General features: G+C 42.1%; 1 protein-coding gene and 1 pseudogene across 2 annotated transcripts; both read right to left on the reverse strand.

Moving 5' to 3' along the window:
- Positions 1–436: 436 nt before the first annotated feature.
- On the reverse strand, positions 437–7,767 carry LOC311509801 (ubiquitin-conjugating enzyme E2 E1-like; annotated as a pseudogene). Its single transcript, XR_014699927.1, has 5 exons — positions 7,764–7,767; positions 7,368–7,505; positions 4,263–4,446; positions 3,822–3,872; positions 437–570 (listed from the first exon to the last, which is right to left on the reverse strand). The product of XR_014699927.1 is annotated as a ubiquitin-conjugating enzyme E2 E1-like (transcript).
- A 2,143-nt stretch (positions 7,768–9,910) lies between these two features.
- Positions 9,911–14,118, reverse strand: LOC311509800 (ubiquitin-conjugating enzyme E2 E3-like; the record flags this gene model as incomplete). The annotated part of the gene is made up of 2 exons (XM_084575237.1): positions 9,911–11,278; positions 13,929–14,118. Coding segments are annotated over 2 exons (288 nt in total), but the record flags the coding sequence as incomplete, so codon positions are not given.
- Positions 14,119–17,051: the final 2,933 nt, after the last annotated feature.

The following is a 17,051-nucleotide window of genomic DNA, read 5'->3' on the forward strand; positions in this document are numbered from 1 at the left end:
AATTTACCTGAATAAACAAACACACAACAATGTTTCGGGTTGTTTGATTGGTTCTCTCTGTCTACCTTCAGGACTTGTTCTGAGTCATTTTTACGCAGAAATGTATAAAATTCTGAGCGGCCCGAAACTTTTACCACCCACAGATGTTTTAAAAAATAAAAAAAAAAAACTCCTGAAATCATTTAGGAGAAGAAGAAACCATTAAGATGAAACATTCGTCTCAATTTTGGCGGAATCGGCTAAGATGGCGGCGGCCCGGTGCCTCCCACACTGAGCTTCGTTAACGGTCGATGCTTATGTTGAACCATTTTAGCATATTTGAAATACTACAATTCACTACAGTGTACCTTTTAAATCAATATAACACATTTTTTAACGTGGTGTCCAATAACAACAAGCGGTTTCAATCAGCTAACAAACACGCCAACGTCGTTACCTTGGGGGGTTTGAAGGGGTAGTCTGGCGTGAAGGCGATGTCCAGGAAGAAGACCCCCTCCCTCGTACACGGAGCCTGGTGGTCCCAGGATGGTCGACCTCCACTCATAGATGTTGTCTCCTTTGGGGCCAGCACTGAAAACACAACAAAGACGAGAGAAGCCGTCAACATCTAGGCCACGCCTGGATCACGTCGTCTCGTCTGTGATGAAAAGGAAGTCATCGTCTGCAAACAGTCACAGTCACTTTATTTATATATAGCACATTTAAAAACAAACCCAGTCAGGGCAGATAAAAACATCTGCCTCCATACAAACAACCCAATAACACAGAGGATTTATAACAGTAATGCACAGTATAAGACAATAACAATGAAGCACCAAACCAAAGCCAAAATAATAAAATGAAAGTACGGTAAGAGAGCGGGTAAAATACTATAGGAGGACAATAAAAATCAGTTTAAAGTGGACCAGACAGGATTAGCCATGGGGCAACCTTAGACCGAACTAGAAGCAAGAGTAAAGAGGTAGCACTCTAAATGAGATTTAATTTGGGACTGAAGACTATTCCAGATTTTTGGAGCGGCAACTGAAAAAGCCCGGCCAACCTTTAGATTTAAGGCGAGATTTTAAAATCCACTCTTTCTTTGTGCCAGGCTGCATTTTGCACCAGTTGCAGCTGAGAAAAGGGTGGAATGGGACAGTCCTGTATATTAAGGAGATTATACATTTTCTCTTCGTCTACTTTCAGGAAAATCTGCTGAAAGGTTTGAGTCGTTTCTTTGCAGAAATGTAGAAAAATTCAGAAGCATGCGGCTCGGTATACTTAGTGGTAACTAATGTTTAAATAATTAATGACAACAGCAGTCTGAAGAATAAAGCTGTTGTTGTTTTTTTGTCCTAATGACAGTAACTCTACTGTTTTACTAATGAATAATTACGTTGCAGGGAGATTAAAGTTGAGCCCCTGATAAAGCGTTCAGTGTAGATTATAAACTGCTGTTACATCAAACACATGCATCTAAATGTGCATCACACTAATTGATGCTGGTAAAGTGTGAAAGTCGCATTAATTCACATGTAGAGCGTGTTAAACATGATGAACGTTTAAGATCTGCTCAACGAAACACAAAGCGAAACGTTTCTTGATTTTTAAAAAACAAAAAACAAAAAGGCAGAATTCATCATTTATATTTATGTGTGCGTTAAATGTGCAGCGGTCAATAATTCAGAAGAAGTTCAAAGTGAATCCCCACTGATGCGTCGATGTGTCATGATCTGTAATCTGTATTGATTTTTCTTCAAAGCACCCCCCTCCTCCATCACCACCCCTCCCCTTCTCTTTCCCTTTATCCCGCTGACATGCAGAACATGTGGTTTTGAAACCCTCGGGGGTCATGAACTAGAACACATGATAGTATTGATTTTAAAACTCCTGCGTAGGGGACGGCTGATGTTTTTGATCCAGTATAAACAAAGACAACACTCTGTATGAACCCAGACAGAACAGTTTGGGATACGTAACCCCCCCCAACCTGATACAGGATCAATAAAGTCATCATGCAGGATATATTTTGATTAAAAGAAGTTGAACGGCTTCCAAGCAGAAGGAAAACAGTTGTGTCTCAACTACGGCTACGAACAATTATTGTTTTCCCATTCAATAATCGATTAATTTCTGAGTAACTTTCTGATTTAACATGAGATCTACGAATGAGGAAACAATTTGAAGCTTTATCGATCACTGAAGTTGAGCGTACGTCGTTAGAAAAACGTATTCTTCTACCGTTAATTAGCAGAATTATGCACCTGCATAATTACTTAATAAAGGCGGATTAAGTTTGAAAGTTTATTTTACAATTTCAGGATTTGCTGCTTCTGTTTTCTAACGTTAAACACCTGGACACGCTCTAATCGTACTTTAATCTGCAAAATAAACACCTGTCAGACAAATGAGGGATGAATTATAGTTAGGAGCTCTAACTGCACCGACTAAATATTCAACTGGAAGGTTCTTTTATAACGTTATTAAGTTATTGTTTCACCAGACGTCATGAAGAAACAGCAGAAATACGCTAGTCGTCATTTTTATTTAGTTAAACGTGGCCTTTAATTAAGTCTAAATCTTTCCTTTAATTCATCACTGTGTTCCTCCTTTTAGTTTCAGCAGCACTCATTCACTCGTTCATTAATTTAACCACACAATCTCATCACGCTACCACACGTTATGAAACCTTTTCATTTGTTCTTCAGTTCGTTGCCTGCCTCGTGCAGAAAAACAGTTTCAAATCTAAATAATTTGTCTGCTATTCTCTGCTCAATGAAAGCGTCGAGCGAGAGCAGAAACATAAAGGTTTTACATAACTATCTGAAAACATTAACGGTTTGGCTTGCAAACATTTACTCTTCCCTGCAGCGTGATTTAAGCTCGGTTTCAACCCCGTGAGTCTTCGGAGAGGACGAGCGGTAGCAGAAGATGAAATGAACGAACAGCAGTTTATTTCCTTATCATTTATTAGCTAGTATGGAGGTGGTGCTCATTTTAAATCTACTCTCTCTACTTTCTCATGGAGGTCAGAGGAGAGGCTTTTTGTGATTTGCTTGAGGACACTGCAGGAGGAACGGACGCCTACTACAAATTTCCAGTTTAAAAGTTCATTGTTTCCTGATTGCAGAGTCGTGCTTTAACCTATTTCTGGCTATTATTGGGTTGTAATTGTTAAAAAATAAATAAATAAATAAATAAATAAAAACAGTAATTTAGAAATAAAGACTCAGATGAAACAACCGTGACCTATATAAGTCCATATCAATTTATGGAGCTGCAACTCTTATCAAGTAATCTGATAATTATGTAATAAATTACTCAGGCCCAGATAAAAACCTATTTTAATATCCTGACTTAAAACTCAGCATTTAATTCAGTTTTGCAGCTGATTTATTTATTATTTATTCAGGGTTTTAATTTATTTATTTTTTTAATTACTTCCTTTTTCAATGTCTTTGTGTTGTTTGATCAGATTTTGTTGCTTTTAAATGTGCTTTGTAAATAAAAACCAAAGTTATTCATTCAGATCAACAGCTGTATAAATATTCAGTTTATTGTCGTATAAAATAAATAAAAGAAGCAGATCCTGTTATTTGAGAAGCTGGAGCTATTGTCTGCGTCTATTATTGATGGAAAAAATCTTTATCCGACTATCAAATCAAATCACTTCCCTCTATCAAACCACAGGTGGCGCAATTTACCACAAAAAGATCATATTTAGTGCCATGAAATCAAGGGGCGACTCTTCAGGAATGTTTTAAAGATGCATAAAGAAAAGATTTCTAGATACGGCCTCGTCTTTTTAGGATTTGCAACAGGTGACAAGCAAAGAAACCCACCTGCAGTTTGGCGGAGGGTCCAGTGTAATGTCGGCCAGCTCTTTCTGAATCCTGCACAACACAAAGAAATCAACTCAGTCGTATGAAAACAGACCTCCACCAACAAGAAACCTCCAGTGACTCATATTCAGACATTAACCCGTCATCTTCAGCGTGCTATTATTTAACTGTGAGGTTCACATTTCTGATTATTGCTCAGTTGTTTCTGTAATCAGTGAGTAATATCGTTTCTGCTTTTGGTTTGTAAAGGAACAATAAAAGGAACGTGACGCTAGGCTGCGTGTAAGAAGAAATGAAAGAGTATAGTCCTTGCTCTTTTCCAGCTTTTACAATTTATCAAAATGCAACAAAAGCCTCTGGAGGATTTTTTTTTGGTCTCAAGGGAAAATCCAGAAATACTACCAGAAAGAAATCTAATACAGAAAGGAGAAAGATGTTGACCTTTTGGCGCTGGTGGAAAGCAGCTTGGAGGTCTTGCTCATGCTGGCTTTGCTCTCCCGTTTCTTCTTACAAGGCGTGTCCCTCTGTATGGTCTGGCTGGAGGAAGGTGGCGACGAGGAAGAGCTGGTGCTGGCACGGGAATCCTCATCCGACATACCGGTGTGGATTGGAGAAGAGCCGGTACCTGAGGAGGCAGAGGTGGGTTTTATTTACTGAGGATCGACTCAAACACAGATTTATGCAGATTAATATGACTCCAATCACAACAGAGTGACCAGATCAGAAGAACGTTCTGAATCAGACTGAGATGAGGAATATTAGCTCCTGATAACTATGCTGGAATAAATCCATTCTCTCTGAGCACGTCTGCTCCACCTGGAGTAAAAACATCAGGTGAGGGACAGAAACATGGAGGTAGAGAAACAAGATGAACCAAGATGGAATCTATGTGGACAGAGACGATGGAGACGTCTACTACTCTAGACAAGGTCTACTCCTGCTCCTTCTTCTTTTCCTCTTCCACCTCCTTCCTTTTACTCCTTTTTCCTCCTCATCTTCCTCCTTCTAGGTAGTGAAACAACCAGATGTGTTTAAAAAGACGAACCAAACTGGAATCATGTGGACAGCAAAACTGGAGACGTGGAGACATCTTCTACACTAGACATTCAGGACTGGAGACAAAGGTCTCCTCCTCCTCTTTCTCGTTTTCCTCCCCCTTCCTCATTCTTCGCCTCCAGTTCCTTTTCCACCTCCTTCTTCTCATCCTTCTCCTCTTCCTCATCCTTCTCTCATGCCTATTCCTTCTCCTCTTTCTCCTCCTTCCTCATCCTTCTCCTCACTCCTCTTTCCTCTCCTCCTCCTCCTTCTAGATAGTGAAACACCCAGATGTGTTTAAAAAGACGAACCAAACTGGAGTCCATGTGGACAGCACTGTTGGAGACGTGGAGACATCTACTACTACTACTCTAGACATTTAGGACTGAAGACAAAGGTGGAGGTAAAAGGTCTCCTCCTCCTCTTTCTCGTTTTCCTCCCCCTTCCTCATCCTTCTCCTCCTGTTCCTTTTCCACCTCCTTCTCTCTCTTCTCCTCTTCCTCATCCTTCTCTCACGCCTATTTCTTCTCCCCTTTCTCCTCCTTTTACTCCTCTTCCACCTCTTATCTTACTCCTCCTTTCTCATCCTTCTCCTCCTTATCTCCTCCCTCCTCCTCCTCCTCCTTCTAGGTAGTGAAACAACCAGATGTGTTTAAAAAGACGAACCAAGCTGGAGTCCATGTGGACAGCAACGTTGGAGACATGGAGACATCTACTACTACTACTACTCTAGACATTCAGGACTGGAGACAAAGGTGGAGTTAAAAGGTCTTCTCCTCCTCCTTTCTCGTTTTCCTCCCCCTTCCTCATCCCTTTCCTGTTCCTTTTCCACCTCCTTCTCCTTTTACTCCTCTTCCACCTCACTCCTTTTCCTCTTACTCCTTCCTCATCCTTCTCCTCCTTATCTTCTCACTCCTCTCCTTCTCTTATTCTTCTTTCTCCCCCTCCTCCTCCTCCACCTCCTCCTCCTTTTACTCCTCTTCCCCCTCCTCCTCCTCCTCCTCCTCCTCCTCCTCCTCCTTCTTCTTCTTCTAGGTAGCGTAACAACCAGATGTGTTTAAAAAGACGAACCAAGCTGGAATCCACGTGGACAACGACGTTGGGAGACGTGGAGACACCTTAGTTCACCTTTTAATAGATCGATTCATCGTTGTTAAAAGCGTTCCGTAACGATTTAATGGCATAAAACAAACAAACAAACCCAAAACATCAGCAGATTTTCACACAAGTTTCTCAAGAGTATCTGGGTCTCGCAGGGCAGACGATGTCCTGACCTCGATCTAATGGGAATGTCGTGGAAGGACCTGAAGCAGGAAACCCACCAAACATCTCAGAACTGGCTCATTATCCAAAACAAACAAATACACAGGTATAATATTTCAGTTTAATTCCTTTAATTGTGTTCTCCTTATCTACTTTCAGGACTTGTGAGAAAATCTGCTCAAGTTTCGGGTCATTTTTATGCAGAAATGTTTAAAATGAAGGGTTCACATCATTTTATTTACTGCTCATTCGTAACCAGCCTCCGACCAGAATGACTCGTCAAGCTGAATAATTATTGTAATAATGTAAATTTAGCCACTGACTTAAATATTTCTACTCTAACCACATGATGTTAACGTGTCCTCAAAGTGACCACAGCAGGTTCACACAGGTTTCATAATTCACTTTCATTATTGACAAACACGCGTGTTTATGAGCAGCAGCTGGAGACGCTTAGCATCCTGACATTTAAACACGCCAGCCCACTCAAAACCCTTGACGTGACTAGTCCACGCTGTTGTCAACATGTTAATTATTATGTGTGTTTAAAGAGAGCTTCGTTAGCCGTGTAGTTTTGAGGCGTTCGCGTCCAGAGGCGCCGCGAACAAAGCTGCTGTTAGCTTGCTGCGTTTTAATTTAAACGTTAGCTAGCGTTAGCCGACGTGCTAGCTAAGCGCTCGTGGCACGCTAGCCACTCCACAGCCGTTAACCGGAGCTAAACGTATTATTAGAAGATTTATTGATTATAAATGTAATTGATTCGTTATTATATTGTGGTGATAACCCCCTCCTGACATCACCTCCACCGCTTCCTCATGCGCAGAGCTAGTGCTACCTGCTAACACCCCCCTCCTCCCCTCCTCTCCCCTCCCAACAGCTTCCCCTTAACTCCCAACTAGCAACGAAAATAACGCCAAAACTACACCTAAAATAATCACAGCGTTATATATTTATCTACATGGCGTTAAATATAAACTACATTTACGTTTAAAACGTAATAATCAGCGTTAATATGAGAGTGAAACGCGTCAGACAGTAGCCAGGATCAGCTCCGCTCCAGCGCATAGTCGGAGCCCGTTGTCCACCGACTAACTCCTGGCGTCTTGTTTGTTTGCTTTCCAGCGTGTCTTCCAGAACGACCTTCGCCTTCAAGGCAGCGAACAACTTCCACACACAAACACACACACACTTCCAAATACCGTCTGAAATATAAAGCATATTGTTGTTTAGTTGGAAGCTCAAACTCACCCACTCTATTGTGTCTGGACCTCCGCCACAGTCAAGGCTGGCTGGTGCCTGTCGCCCTCTGCGGAACGGAAGTAGCCTACCGCGGCTGCAGTGGGCTGAACGGCTCCGGTCCTACTCTCTCTCTGGAAACGGGACAGCCTACAACCGAAATGCACACATTAAACCACCTATACTCATTAAAATTAACTTTATTTAAATAGCTGGCTGCAGACGGCACACACGTGAGTTAATATTTAATTTAAAGACAGCATTTTTTGTTTTGTCAATAAGTAGTTTTGGATCACTACACCAGTGGATATAATCTACATAAAATATAATCTGCCTTGTTTACTATATATATATATATTCAGAGGCTTTTAGCTGTGACTAATCCGCCACAGAAACTCTTACACTTACTCATGTGTTGACTATATTTATTGCACGCAGCAGCCCGAGAGCACACATGCACAGTTTCAGTAATTTAATGTGCAATAATTGGTGGTTTTGGTGTCAAACGGCATCAATTGTCTGCACATGCTGCTCATTTAGAACTGCATCTGGTCCGGTTTTACTGATTTAATGATTACAAGTTTTAATTAGATCGTTTTAAAGTCACTACTCATTATTTCCACTAGTAATTCAATGTACCACAATTCCAGTGGGTCACAGGTTTCTACACGCTTGATTTAAATGCTGGGCTGTGAAGCACGGGGGCGGCAGCATCATGTTGTGGGGGCCGATTTGCTGCAGAAGGGACGGACGGGTGCTGTCCAGAAAATTTATGGCGCAACGAGTATGGAAGATTATTTATGTGGCTTTACTGAAGCAAGTTTATGTAAACTTCTGATCCGCTGGGAAAAGGTTCAAAGACATAAAAGGGAACGTTTACTAGGATTAAATGTCAGGGATTGTGAAAAAACTGAGTTTAGATGCAGCCAGACAAGCTTTATGTAAACTTCTGACTCTAAAAGTGTATATTTTTTTTATTTACCTGCTGGTTTGAAGCTTGTTTTTTTCGTTTCAGTTGATTGAAGCTCTATAAAACATGACAAATTCAAACCCAAAGATGCTCCAATATCATCTTCCACACTGACCATAAATGCACTTTTGTACTGCAACCTAATCCTCTCCTCTAATCTTTGGCAAAAACATATCTGTGATCCAGATTGATGCAGACTTCAGCCAGGTTGGCTCGCAGCATCCTGGCCACCGTCTCCTCGGCTAATGGCCTCATTATTATTAATTAATGCAGGCGTGCCGCCGGCCAATCAGAACCATTAATCAGGAAAGGATCCTAACTGGAGTATCGACGTGTAAAAAAACCCAAAGCAAGTCATTTATTTTTCAGTGGATGAGGCTTAAAAGCTTTTGTTGTATGAATTTATAATGCTAAAATGGAACGATGCCAAAATATTTTCAGTGTTCAGTGAAGCATTGTTCTTTTTTTAGCTTCCTGTTTTTTTTTTACCTCACCTCGAATGAGTCTGAACCAAGAGGTCATGCACTCAAGCTTTGGATATTAGTCGTTGTGAAACATCCTGGATGAGCAACATTTTACATGAACTGTGTGAAACTGCTCTAGTAAAACTATAGACGTGAGGTTTAGCAGCAAGGACGTTACTTTGACATGGACCACCTACCTGATCAGTGCTGCAGACCACCCTTTTCATGGAGACAGAATTACCTCGTGGCCTCTTTTAGCACGTTGAAGCTCCTCAGTTCTCCAAAACTCACCAGATCTCAGTCTAATCCAGCTTCTAGTGGGATGTTTGGAACAAAGTCCAAGATCCACAGGGGCCTCCACCTCTCAGCTAAAAGCAGGACTTAAAAGGACTGCCCCAAACGTCTCAGTGCCAGATAGCACAGCAACGACACCTTCAGAGGTCGAGTGGGGCATCGACGGTGGACAAGATTAATTAGGCAGGTGGAAGTAATGGGTGAGTGTACTACGCGGTTATTTCAACTTTGGTTTTAGACTCTACAGAAAAAGTAAATTTATCTTTCAACAGAAAGAGAACTAAACCAGAAAACAGCCATTATTTGGTTTTGGTCTAAACGGAGCACAGACTTGAATTTGGAAAAATATTCTGGTGTAATGTTAGACTGAGAAGCACCAGGTTTATTTAGTGCTGAACATTAATGGCCCATGCCTGGACTAGAAAGACCTGGACCAGGGTCCCAGATGTAGACTACTTCCTGGACCAGATGTAGACTACTTCCTGGACCAGAAAGACCTGGACCAGGGTTCCAGATGTACACCACTTCCTGGACCAGAAAGACCTGGACCAGGGTCCCAGATGTAGACTACTTCCTGGACCAGATGTAGACTATTTCCTGGACCAGAAAGACTTGGACCAGGGTCCCAGATGTAGACCACTTCCTGGACCAGAAAGACCTGGACCAGGGTCCCAGATGTAGACTACTTCCTGGACCAGAAAGACCTGGACCAGGGTCCCAGATGTAGACCACTTCCTGGACCAGGGTCCCAGATGTAGACTACTTCCTGGACCAGATGTAGACTACTTCCTGGACCAGAAAGACCTGGACCAGGGTCCCAGATGTAGACTACTTCCTGGACCAGAAAGACCTGGACCAGGGTCCCAGATGTAGACCACTTCCTGGACCAGAGAGACCTGGACCAGGGTCCCAGATGTAGACTACTTCCTGGACCAGATGTAGACTACTTCCTGGACCAGAAAGACCTGGACCAGGGTCCCAGATGTAGACTACTTCCAGCTCTTTATTTTTCTAGTTTTTGACTTTTATCTTTTAGCTCACATTAGGAGAAAGAAAATTACGATATTAACTTTTTCTTTTTCGCAGATTTAATTACAGAATAAAAGAAAGGTTTGAAAATGTTTTTTGGATTTGAATTTAATGACAGCTGTTTTTTTATGGCTGACTGGTGTATTTCACCTCTAAACCAACAGAAACTCACACCTTCATGATGCACAAAGGCAATAAAAGCCACTAGAGACCACACCGAGATCACTGAATGAGAGTAAAAGAGGCAGAAGAAGAAGAAGCAGAGCATTTCTATTTTTTTTCTCTTTTTCTCACAAGCCAACCACAGTGTGTTTTATTGGGTGCTTCAGTAATACAAGTGCACAACAAACCACTCTGCAATTGCAGAGGTGGCGGGTAGCCAGTAAATATACAAGTCCTGCCTCTTTCACAGGCAGACCTATACTTTCGTGGTCTGCCTCAAAAGCCTTTGAAAAAATACATACAGTACAAACAAAATCAGAGGAAGTTAAAAAGCGTGAAGGATCTTTTCTTCTTTCTTTTTTTTTTTTTTTCCAAACCTTCCTGCTCCATGCAGATAACATACCGACGACGGGAAAATAAAAATAAAATAATAAAATAAAAAGAAACCAGGAAGAGAATATTCTGCATGTTTGTTCCAGGTGCCACTAAGAAAAAAAAAAAAATAAAATAAAAAAAAGAGAATACATACTGTATAGTAGCTGGAGGACGACGCGCATGATAATTATAATATTCTTTTTTTTCTCCAATACAATACTTCCGACATTCAGATATTGGAAAATAAAAATCCCAATCTACTCTTTGTATAAAAAAGAAGCTTTCAAGTCAACAAGGAACAAAGGACTTTTTTTTTTTTTTAGGATTTTAGTTTTTTTTTATATATATACACAGAAAAGGTAGATAAAAGGAAGAAGAGGAGGAGGAGGAGGAAGAGGAAGAGAGCAGGTATACCGTTGCACTTAGTGAATGTGCTTTGACAGACTACGGGTGAGAGAGGTAGAGAGAGGTTCAGTGAAGGGTGAGGGAGGTAAGGTAAGGTAAGGGGGGGGGGGGTTTACGGCAGGGAGTCTATGTGGCGTATCTCTTGGTCCATTGCTTGGCTATCCTGTCATGCTCTGTTCTGTTGGTCAGGTACTGTGTGGCGATGCTTCCCACCAGAGGGTCGGCTGAAACAGGAACAGAGACAGAGACAGAGAGAGAGAGAAATTTAAATCATAGTAAAGTTAAATCGTTCATGGAGCCGAGTGGCGGTAGGGGGAAACATTTAGAGCATTTACTCAAATAAAAGTAGAAATATGACAGTTGTAAAATAACATCCTACTCAAGTACAGAAGTGTTGGTCAATAAAGCTGCTTCATATTTACCTTTAGTCCTTTATTGTCTCTTATATTGTTGCCTGAGTATCAACAATGTAATAAACGCTCGCTTGCCAGTTTATTAGGTACACTAGTGAACTTTAATGCACTCTTATGTAATAATCCTGCACTACATCTTAGCTTTGCGGCTGTTTTAATGTTGAGTTGATGATGAAACGGCGTCAGGAAGGTGGTCATATTTTGGGGGAGGTAGTTTCTGTTGTTAAGTCCGGCCCATTGAGAGAAGTGCGGTTGTCAAAATAACAGGAACGCATGTCTGTCTCGAGTGTTTGTAAACAAACACAGGATGAATTTAGACTGATCTGGTGTCAGTCCACATAGTGTGAACAGTCCCGGGTCACATTAAAGACCACCTACTCAACAGGCCTGATCTGAACTCATAAGAAAGTTCCGTCTGTTCATTAGTAATCAGAGCCGTTAAAAGTATTCTGTACATGCAGCTGTTAACGGACTAAAGAAGGAATAAATCTAACAGTGTGTGTGTGGTTCAGTCGTGTATCGGCATGTGGTTAATTATTGATGTGATCAGCTGGTAGCATCGTGTTGTGGTGGGAGCTTTGCTGCAGGAGATTTTGTGGATTTATTGAAGCGTTAACACTTAAAGGCGTCAAAGAGGACGTTAAAACTAATCGACCAAAGACGGGGAAAGTTTAAATGAAGGGTTAAATGTCAGGAGATCAAACATACGTTGAGGACTATAAAGACTTTTATATTGAAATGTTTGTTTTATTTGACGTATAGTTCTAATAACCCATCATTAACACGTATCTGCTTCCTTCTCATGGGAGTCGTCTTTGCGTTCACACCTTCCTCTGTATTAACAATCACCGTCTCCGTCCCTGCTGCAGTGTGAGAGCATCTCTTTATGTAAATTGGTCGAGTGCAGCTGGAGGACTCGGCGTGTCTCAGGTCAAAAGGAAGTAAAGCCGTTGATGGCCGTGATTCATCTTTAAAAGTCACAGAGAGGAGGCGAGCTACTGCTGCTACTTAGGGCGGTAATGAAGGACTTCCTGTAATGAATCAAGAGCCAGATCGAGACAGAGAGCGAGAGAGTTTTATTCCCTGAACTTGGCCCGCTTCCATTAACGCTCACACGTTATATTTAAAACCTACATCTTATACGGTAATACCTGTTTTAAATAAATACTCCGGGACACTTGTTCTTCTGTGTCGTTAAAACGTGTGGTTTGGTTCTTTGTGCCAAAGATGTGTCAGCGTGGAAAACGATGAGGGTTTGAACTTCATAACAAACCATTAAATGTCTGGAAATATCATCGAGATCTCCTTCAGTAAAAATAAACATTTAAATGTGAGACACGAGAGTCAATAATAGAGGAGGTGTTGACTGCTTGACAGACGGCAGGAGGAGGAGGAGAATGAAAAGGAAGGAAGAAGGGGAAGGGTAGGAGGAAAAGATGGAGGAGAAAGAGGAGGAGGTGAAGGAGAAGAGGAAAGGAAAAATGAGCAAGAGGAGGAAAGAAGGGGGGAGAAGGTGGAAGAGGAACAGGAGATGAAAAAGGAGGAGACGGAGGAGGGAAGCAGGAGTAGAGAAGGAGGACGAGGAAGAGAAAGAGGAGAAGGAGGAGCGAAGAGAGAGTAGAGAAGCAGGATGAGGAGGGGGAGAAAGAAGAGAAGGAGAGGGTGAAGAAGAAGGAGGAGAATAAAGAGGGAGAGAAGGAGAATAAAAAGGAGGGAAGAAGTGGAACGGTAGGAGGAAAAGATGGAGAAAGAGTAGGAGGTGAAGGAGGAGGATGGGAAGGACAAGAGGAAAGGAAGAATGAGTAGAGAAGGAGGACGAGGAAGAGAAAGAGGAGAAGGAGAGGAAATGAAAGAAAAGAGGAAGAAGGAGGGAAGAAGGGAAAAGTCAAGGGTGAGAAGTTGGAGGAGGAGGAGGAGGAAGAGAGAGCAGATAAGGAGGGGGTGAGAGAAGAGAAGGAGAGAAGGTGAAGAAGGAGGAGAATTAGAAGAGAAAAAGAAAAAAGAAGGAGGGAGGAAGGGATAGGTCAAGGGTGAGAAACTGTCGGAGGAGAAGGAAGAGAAAGAGGAGAAGGAGGAATGAAGAGGGTTTAGAAGGAGGAGGAGGAGGATAAGTAAGAGTAGGATGAGAAAGGGAAGAGAAAGAGGAGAAGGGGGGAAGAAGAGGAGGAGGATGAGAGTAAGGAGGAGGAAAGAAGGGGAAAGTCAAGAAGGATGAGAGGAGGAGGAGATGGAATAGAAAGAGGAGAAGGGGGAGGGAAGAAGAAGAATGAGGAAAAGTGGAGGAGAGAAGAAGGAGTTGAAGGAACAGTAAGGGTAGGAGGAGAAGAAGGAGAAAGAGAGAAGAGGGGGAGAGATGGCTGAAGAGTGGAAAGAAAGAAAAAGAGGAGGCGGGGGAAGAAGAGGAGGAGAAGATAAAAGAATGAGGAAGAGGAGGAAGAGGATGGAGACGTGTGTGTCCTACCTGGGTTACAGTCTGTGAGCAGGGAGCAGATGGACAGCAGCACCTTGGAGATGGTGAGGGCTGGACTCCAGTTGTCCTTCAGGATGTCCAGACAGATCACCCCCTGACTGTTGATGTTGCAGTGATAGATCCTCGTACGGAAGGTCACCTGGACACACCAACACAGGACATCACAGGACAGGTGGACAAAAACACAAAGAATAAGATTTAAATAGTTCACATCAACAAATGATTCAACAGGAACATGTTGAACATAAGATCAAATGAGATGAAGTGGAGGAGCGTCATGTACTGACGTCTCAGTCACCACAGATCAGTCAAACATCTCATGAACTCTTGCTCAACAACATGACGCGTTCAATCACTGACGAACCTTTTCTTTCTTTTCTTGGTGAATTCACCGTTTGACTCAACTTCCCATTTTTCTTTTGTTTCGTTTTCTCCAGTCGTGTCGTGTTCTGGTAAATTGTAAAAAAGCACCTCATTCACACGTCTGCGTCTTTCATCATCCAGATTAGTTTTCCCACATTCAAACCAGCTGTGTTGACATATTTAAATTCCTCCTTTTAACGGTCAACTCTTACAAATAAAACCCTCAAAAACACAAGATATAATCAGTGATGATTGAATTTATTCGTCAAAGGACAGAAGATTCATCTGCTCCGGATTTTAACACAGTTTAACATATTTTCTAAACTGTTTAAAATAATAATTTAAGTCTGAGGATGTTTTAATAATCTCTGAAATTCTAAAGACTATTAATTCATTAATAAAACAATATTTCTTCCACTGTGATTATCTGTTCTTACACTCAGTTATTGTATTTCTTTATGATAATATTCATCCAAACACAGATTTAATTTAATAAACTAGAAGAAAGCATAAAAATCTTGATTATTTGATTCTGTCAGAGTCAGATGATAACAGTCTCACTAAGAGGGAGGCATATTTATAAAAATCTTTTCCACTTTGGCAAAGAAAGCGAGGTTTTAATCATAATGGCTGCAATTTAGACGCGTTTACCAAAATAAAAATAGTTTTTAATCCATAAAGAACAATAACTCTTGGGGTAGGTTGGTACTTGGCAGTAATAAAGAGACAGTTAAAGGAGACAGTTAAAAGCTCCCTTCTCTCCTTTATTCCAGTATAATGGAAGGGCCTGAGTGCTCCACTGAGGGCTGTTTCACACAATTTGTCACAGTTTCTGCTTCAAATTCACAGTGTTCACATCATTTTTGATTATTTAAAGCAGGGTTTTTTCAGAAAAATCCAATTCTTATGAGTCGTTAGACCAACAGGGGGCAGCATGGTGTAAAATCGATGCAGCAGCCTCAGAGAGCTCTCAGAAACCTGGGCCACTGGGCTGAATGCGCCTCGGCTCAGATCTGACGCTGACATCTGTTTGGTCCTGACACTTGACACCTCTGCTTGCAATCACCAACATCTGGCCCCTCTGACCCCGACCCTCCAGAGGAAACCTCTAACGAGACCCCAGCAGTCCCCCCCCTCCAAAAAAAAAGAACAGAAACACAAACACCTGGCCGACTTGTCAGAGGGTTTTTGTTTCGCTTTTAAAGTTCTGGATCCAAACTTCTCAAGGCTCGGATCTTTGTGCATTCAGCCACCGAGCTGCACTGGAGCTTTTCTATGGCAGCGACGGGTTGAAGCGTTTGGTGTGTGTGCAGGGAGACGGTGGTGGCGGTGGAGGTGGTGGTGGGTGGGGGGTGTTTGGCTCCAGATCACAGTGTGTTGGAGGGGTAGGAGGTATTGAAGGGGGCGGAAACACTCAAGGCCCTCTGGCCACGGAGAGCTGGGCCGGAGCCTGTGGATTTGTTTGAGTCTGCTGTCAAACACACAGAGCTGGTGGTTACACGGCACAAAGGCCGAGAAGGAGGGAGAGGAGAGAGGAGGGCGAGAGGAGAGGGCGAGGGAGCTCGAGGAGGGGTGGAAATAACAGAGGGGGAGAGAGAGAGAGAGAGAACACGACGGCCGAGCCAGAGGGTAATCGGGCGCGGCGCAGAACTAAAAGGAGACTGTCCCTGACATGGACTCAACCAACGACCCACATTTACAGCTCAGATCAACAGTAACCGTCTGACAGACATCACTTCCTTAAACCGATCCATCTGTACGTTCATTGGCCCGAGCTTCCCGTGGGACATTTGGTCAGGATCCAGAAACAGCTCAACTATAATTACACAGCTTTATTTAATTAAAGGATGTTACGGACGAGATTCTTTAGTGTCGTATAGCTTTCAGTATATACAATGACATTTAGGTGCACGGCCACAAACCAGGCTCAGGACGTGCATTAAAATAATAAATAGAATTTTTTACAGTTAAATTAATAACATTCGGTGGCAGTATATTTTATTTCATAATGAAATCATTGCATTTACAGTATCTGTGAGGCGCAAGATAAATAAATAACTACATAGGAAGGGTGGGCTTTGATGGACATATAGAGTTTTCCAGAGGTCAGCAGTTCAAACAAGGACGTCCTGTTGTCTAGTGTCGAAGAAGAAGAAGAAGAAGAAGAAAGAAGAAGGAAGAAGAAGAAAGAAGAAGGAAGAAGAAGAAAGAAGAAGAAAGAAGAAGGAAGAAGAAGACTGATTTGTAGATTGTGCAATGTGGACGTTTGTTGAGGTGGTAGTAGTTGATCATCATTCAGTACTACCAACTTTCATCAACAGCTCCAATACAATCATCTAAACAGAATCCATGGAGTCCACTCAGGTTTAAAGGCTGCACCCAAACAACAACAACAAACACTGAACGTTTAAAAGAAAAGAGAAAAGTTTCCTGGAGACAGCGTCAAGGAGAAACATCTTCCAGAGAGGGTTAGGGAGTTTATGGCAGCGTTGGATGACCAGAACATTTCTGGAGTAGAGAACACAAGGTACCAGCTACCCTCTCCACACTACATTAACTTTGACGGTAAGATTTATTGGACTGAATCCAGTCCACTCTAGGAGAAGACAAGGAAGACAAGGACAAACTTTAGGAAGCTACAGGAGACCAACTCTAGGAGAAGACAAGGAAGACAAGGACAGACTTTAGGAAGCTACAGGAGACCAACTCTAGGAGAAGACAAGGAAGACAAGGACAGACTTTAGGAAGACA

The sequence above is a fragment of the Chelon labrosus genome (assembly GCF_963514085.1).
Source record: "Chelon labrosus genome assembly, contig: SCAFFOLD_270, whole genome shotgun sequence".
In the NCBI taxonomy this organism is placed as follows: domain Eukaryota; kingdom Metazoa; phylum Chordata; class Actinopteri; order Mugiliformes; family Mugilidae; genus Chelon; species Chelon labrosus.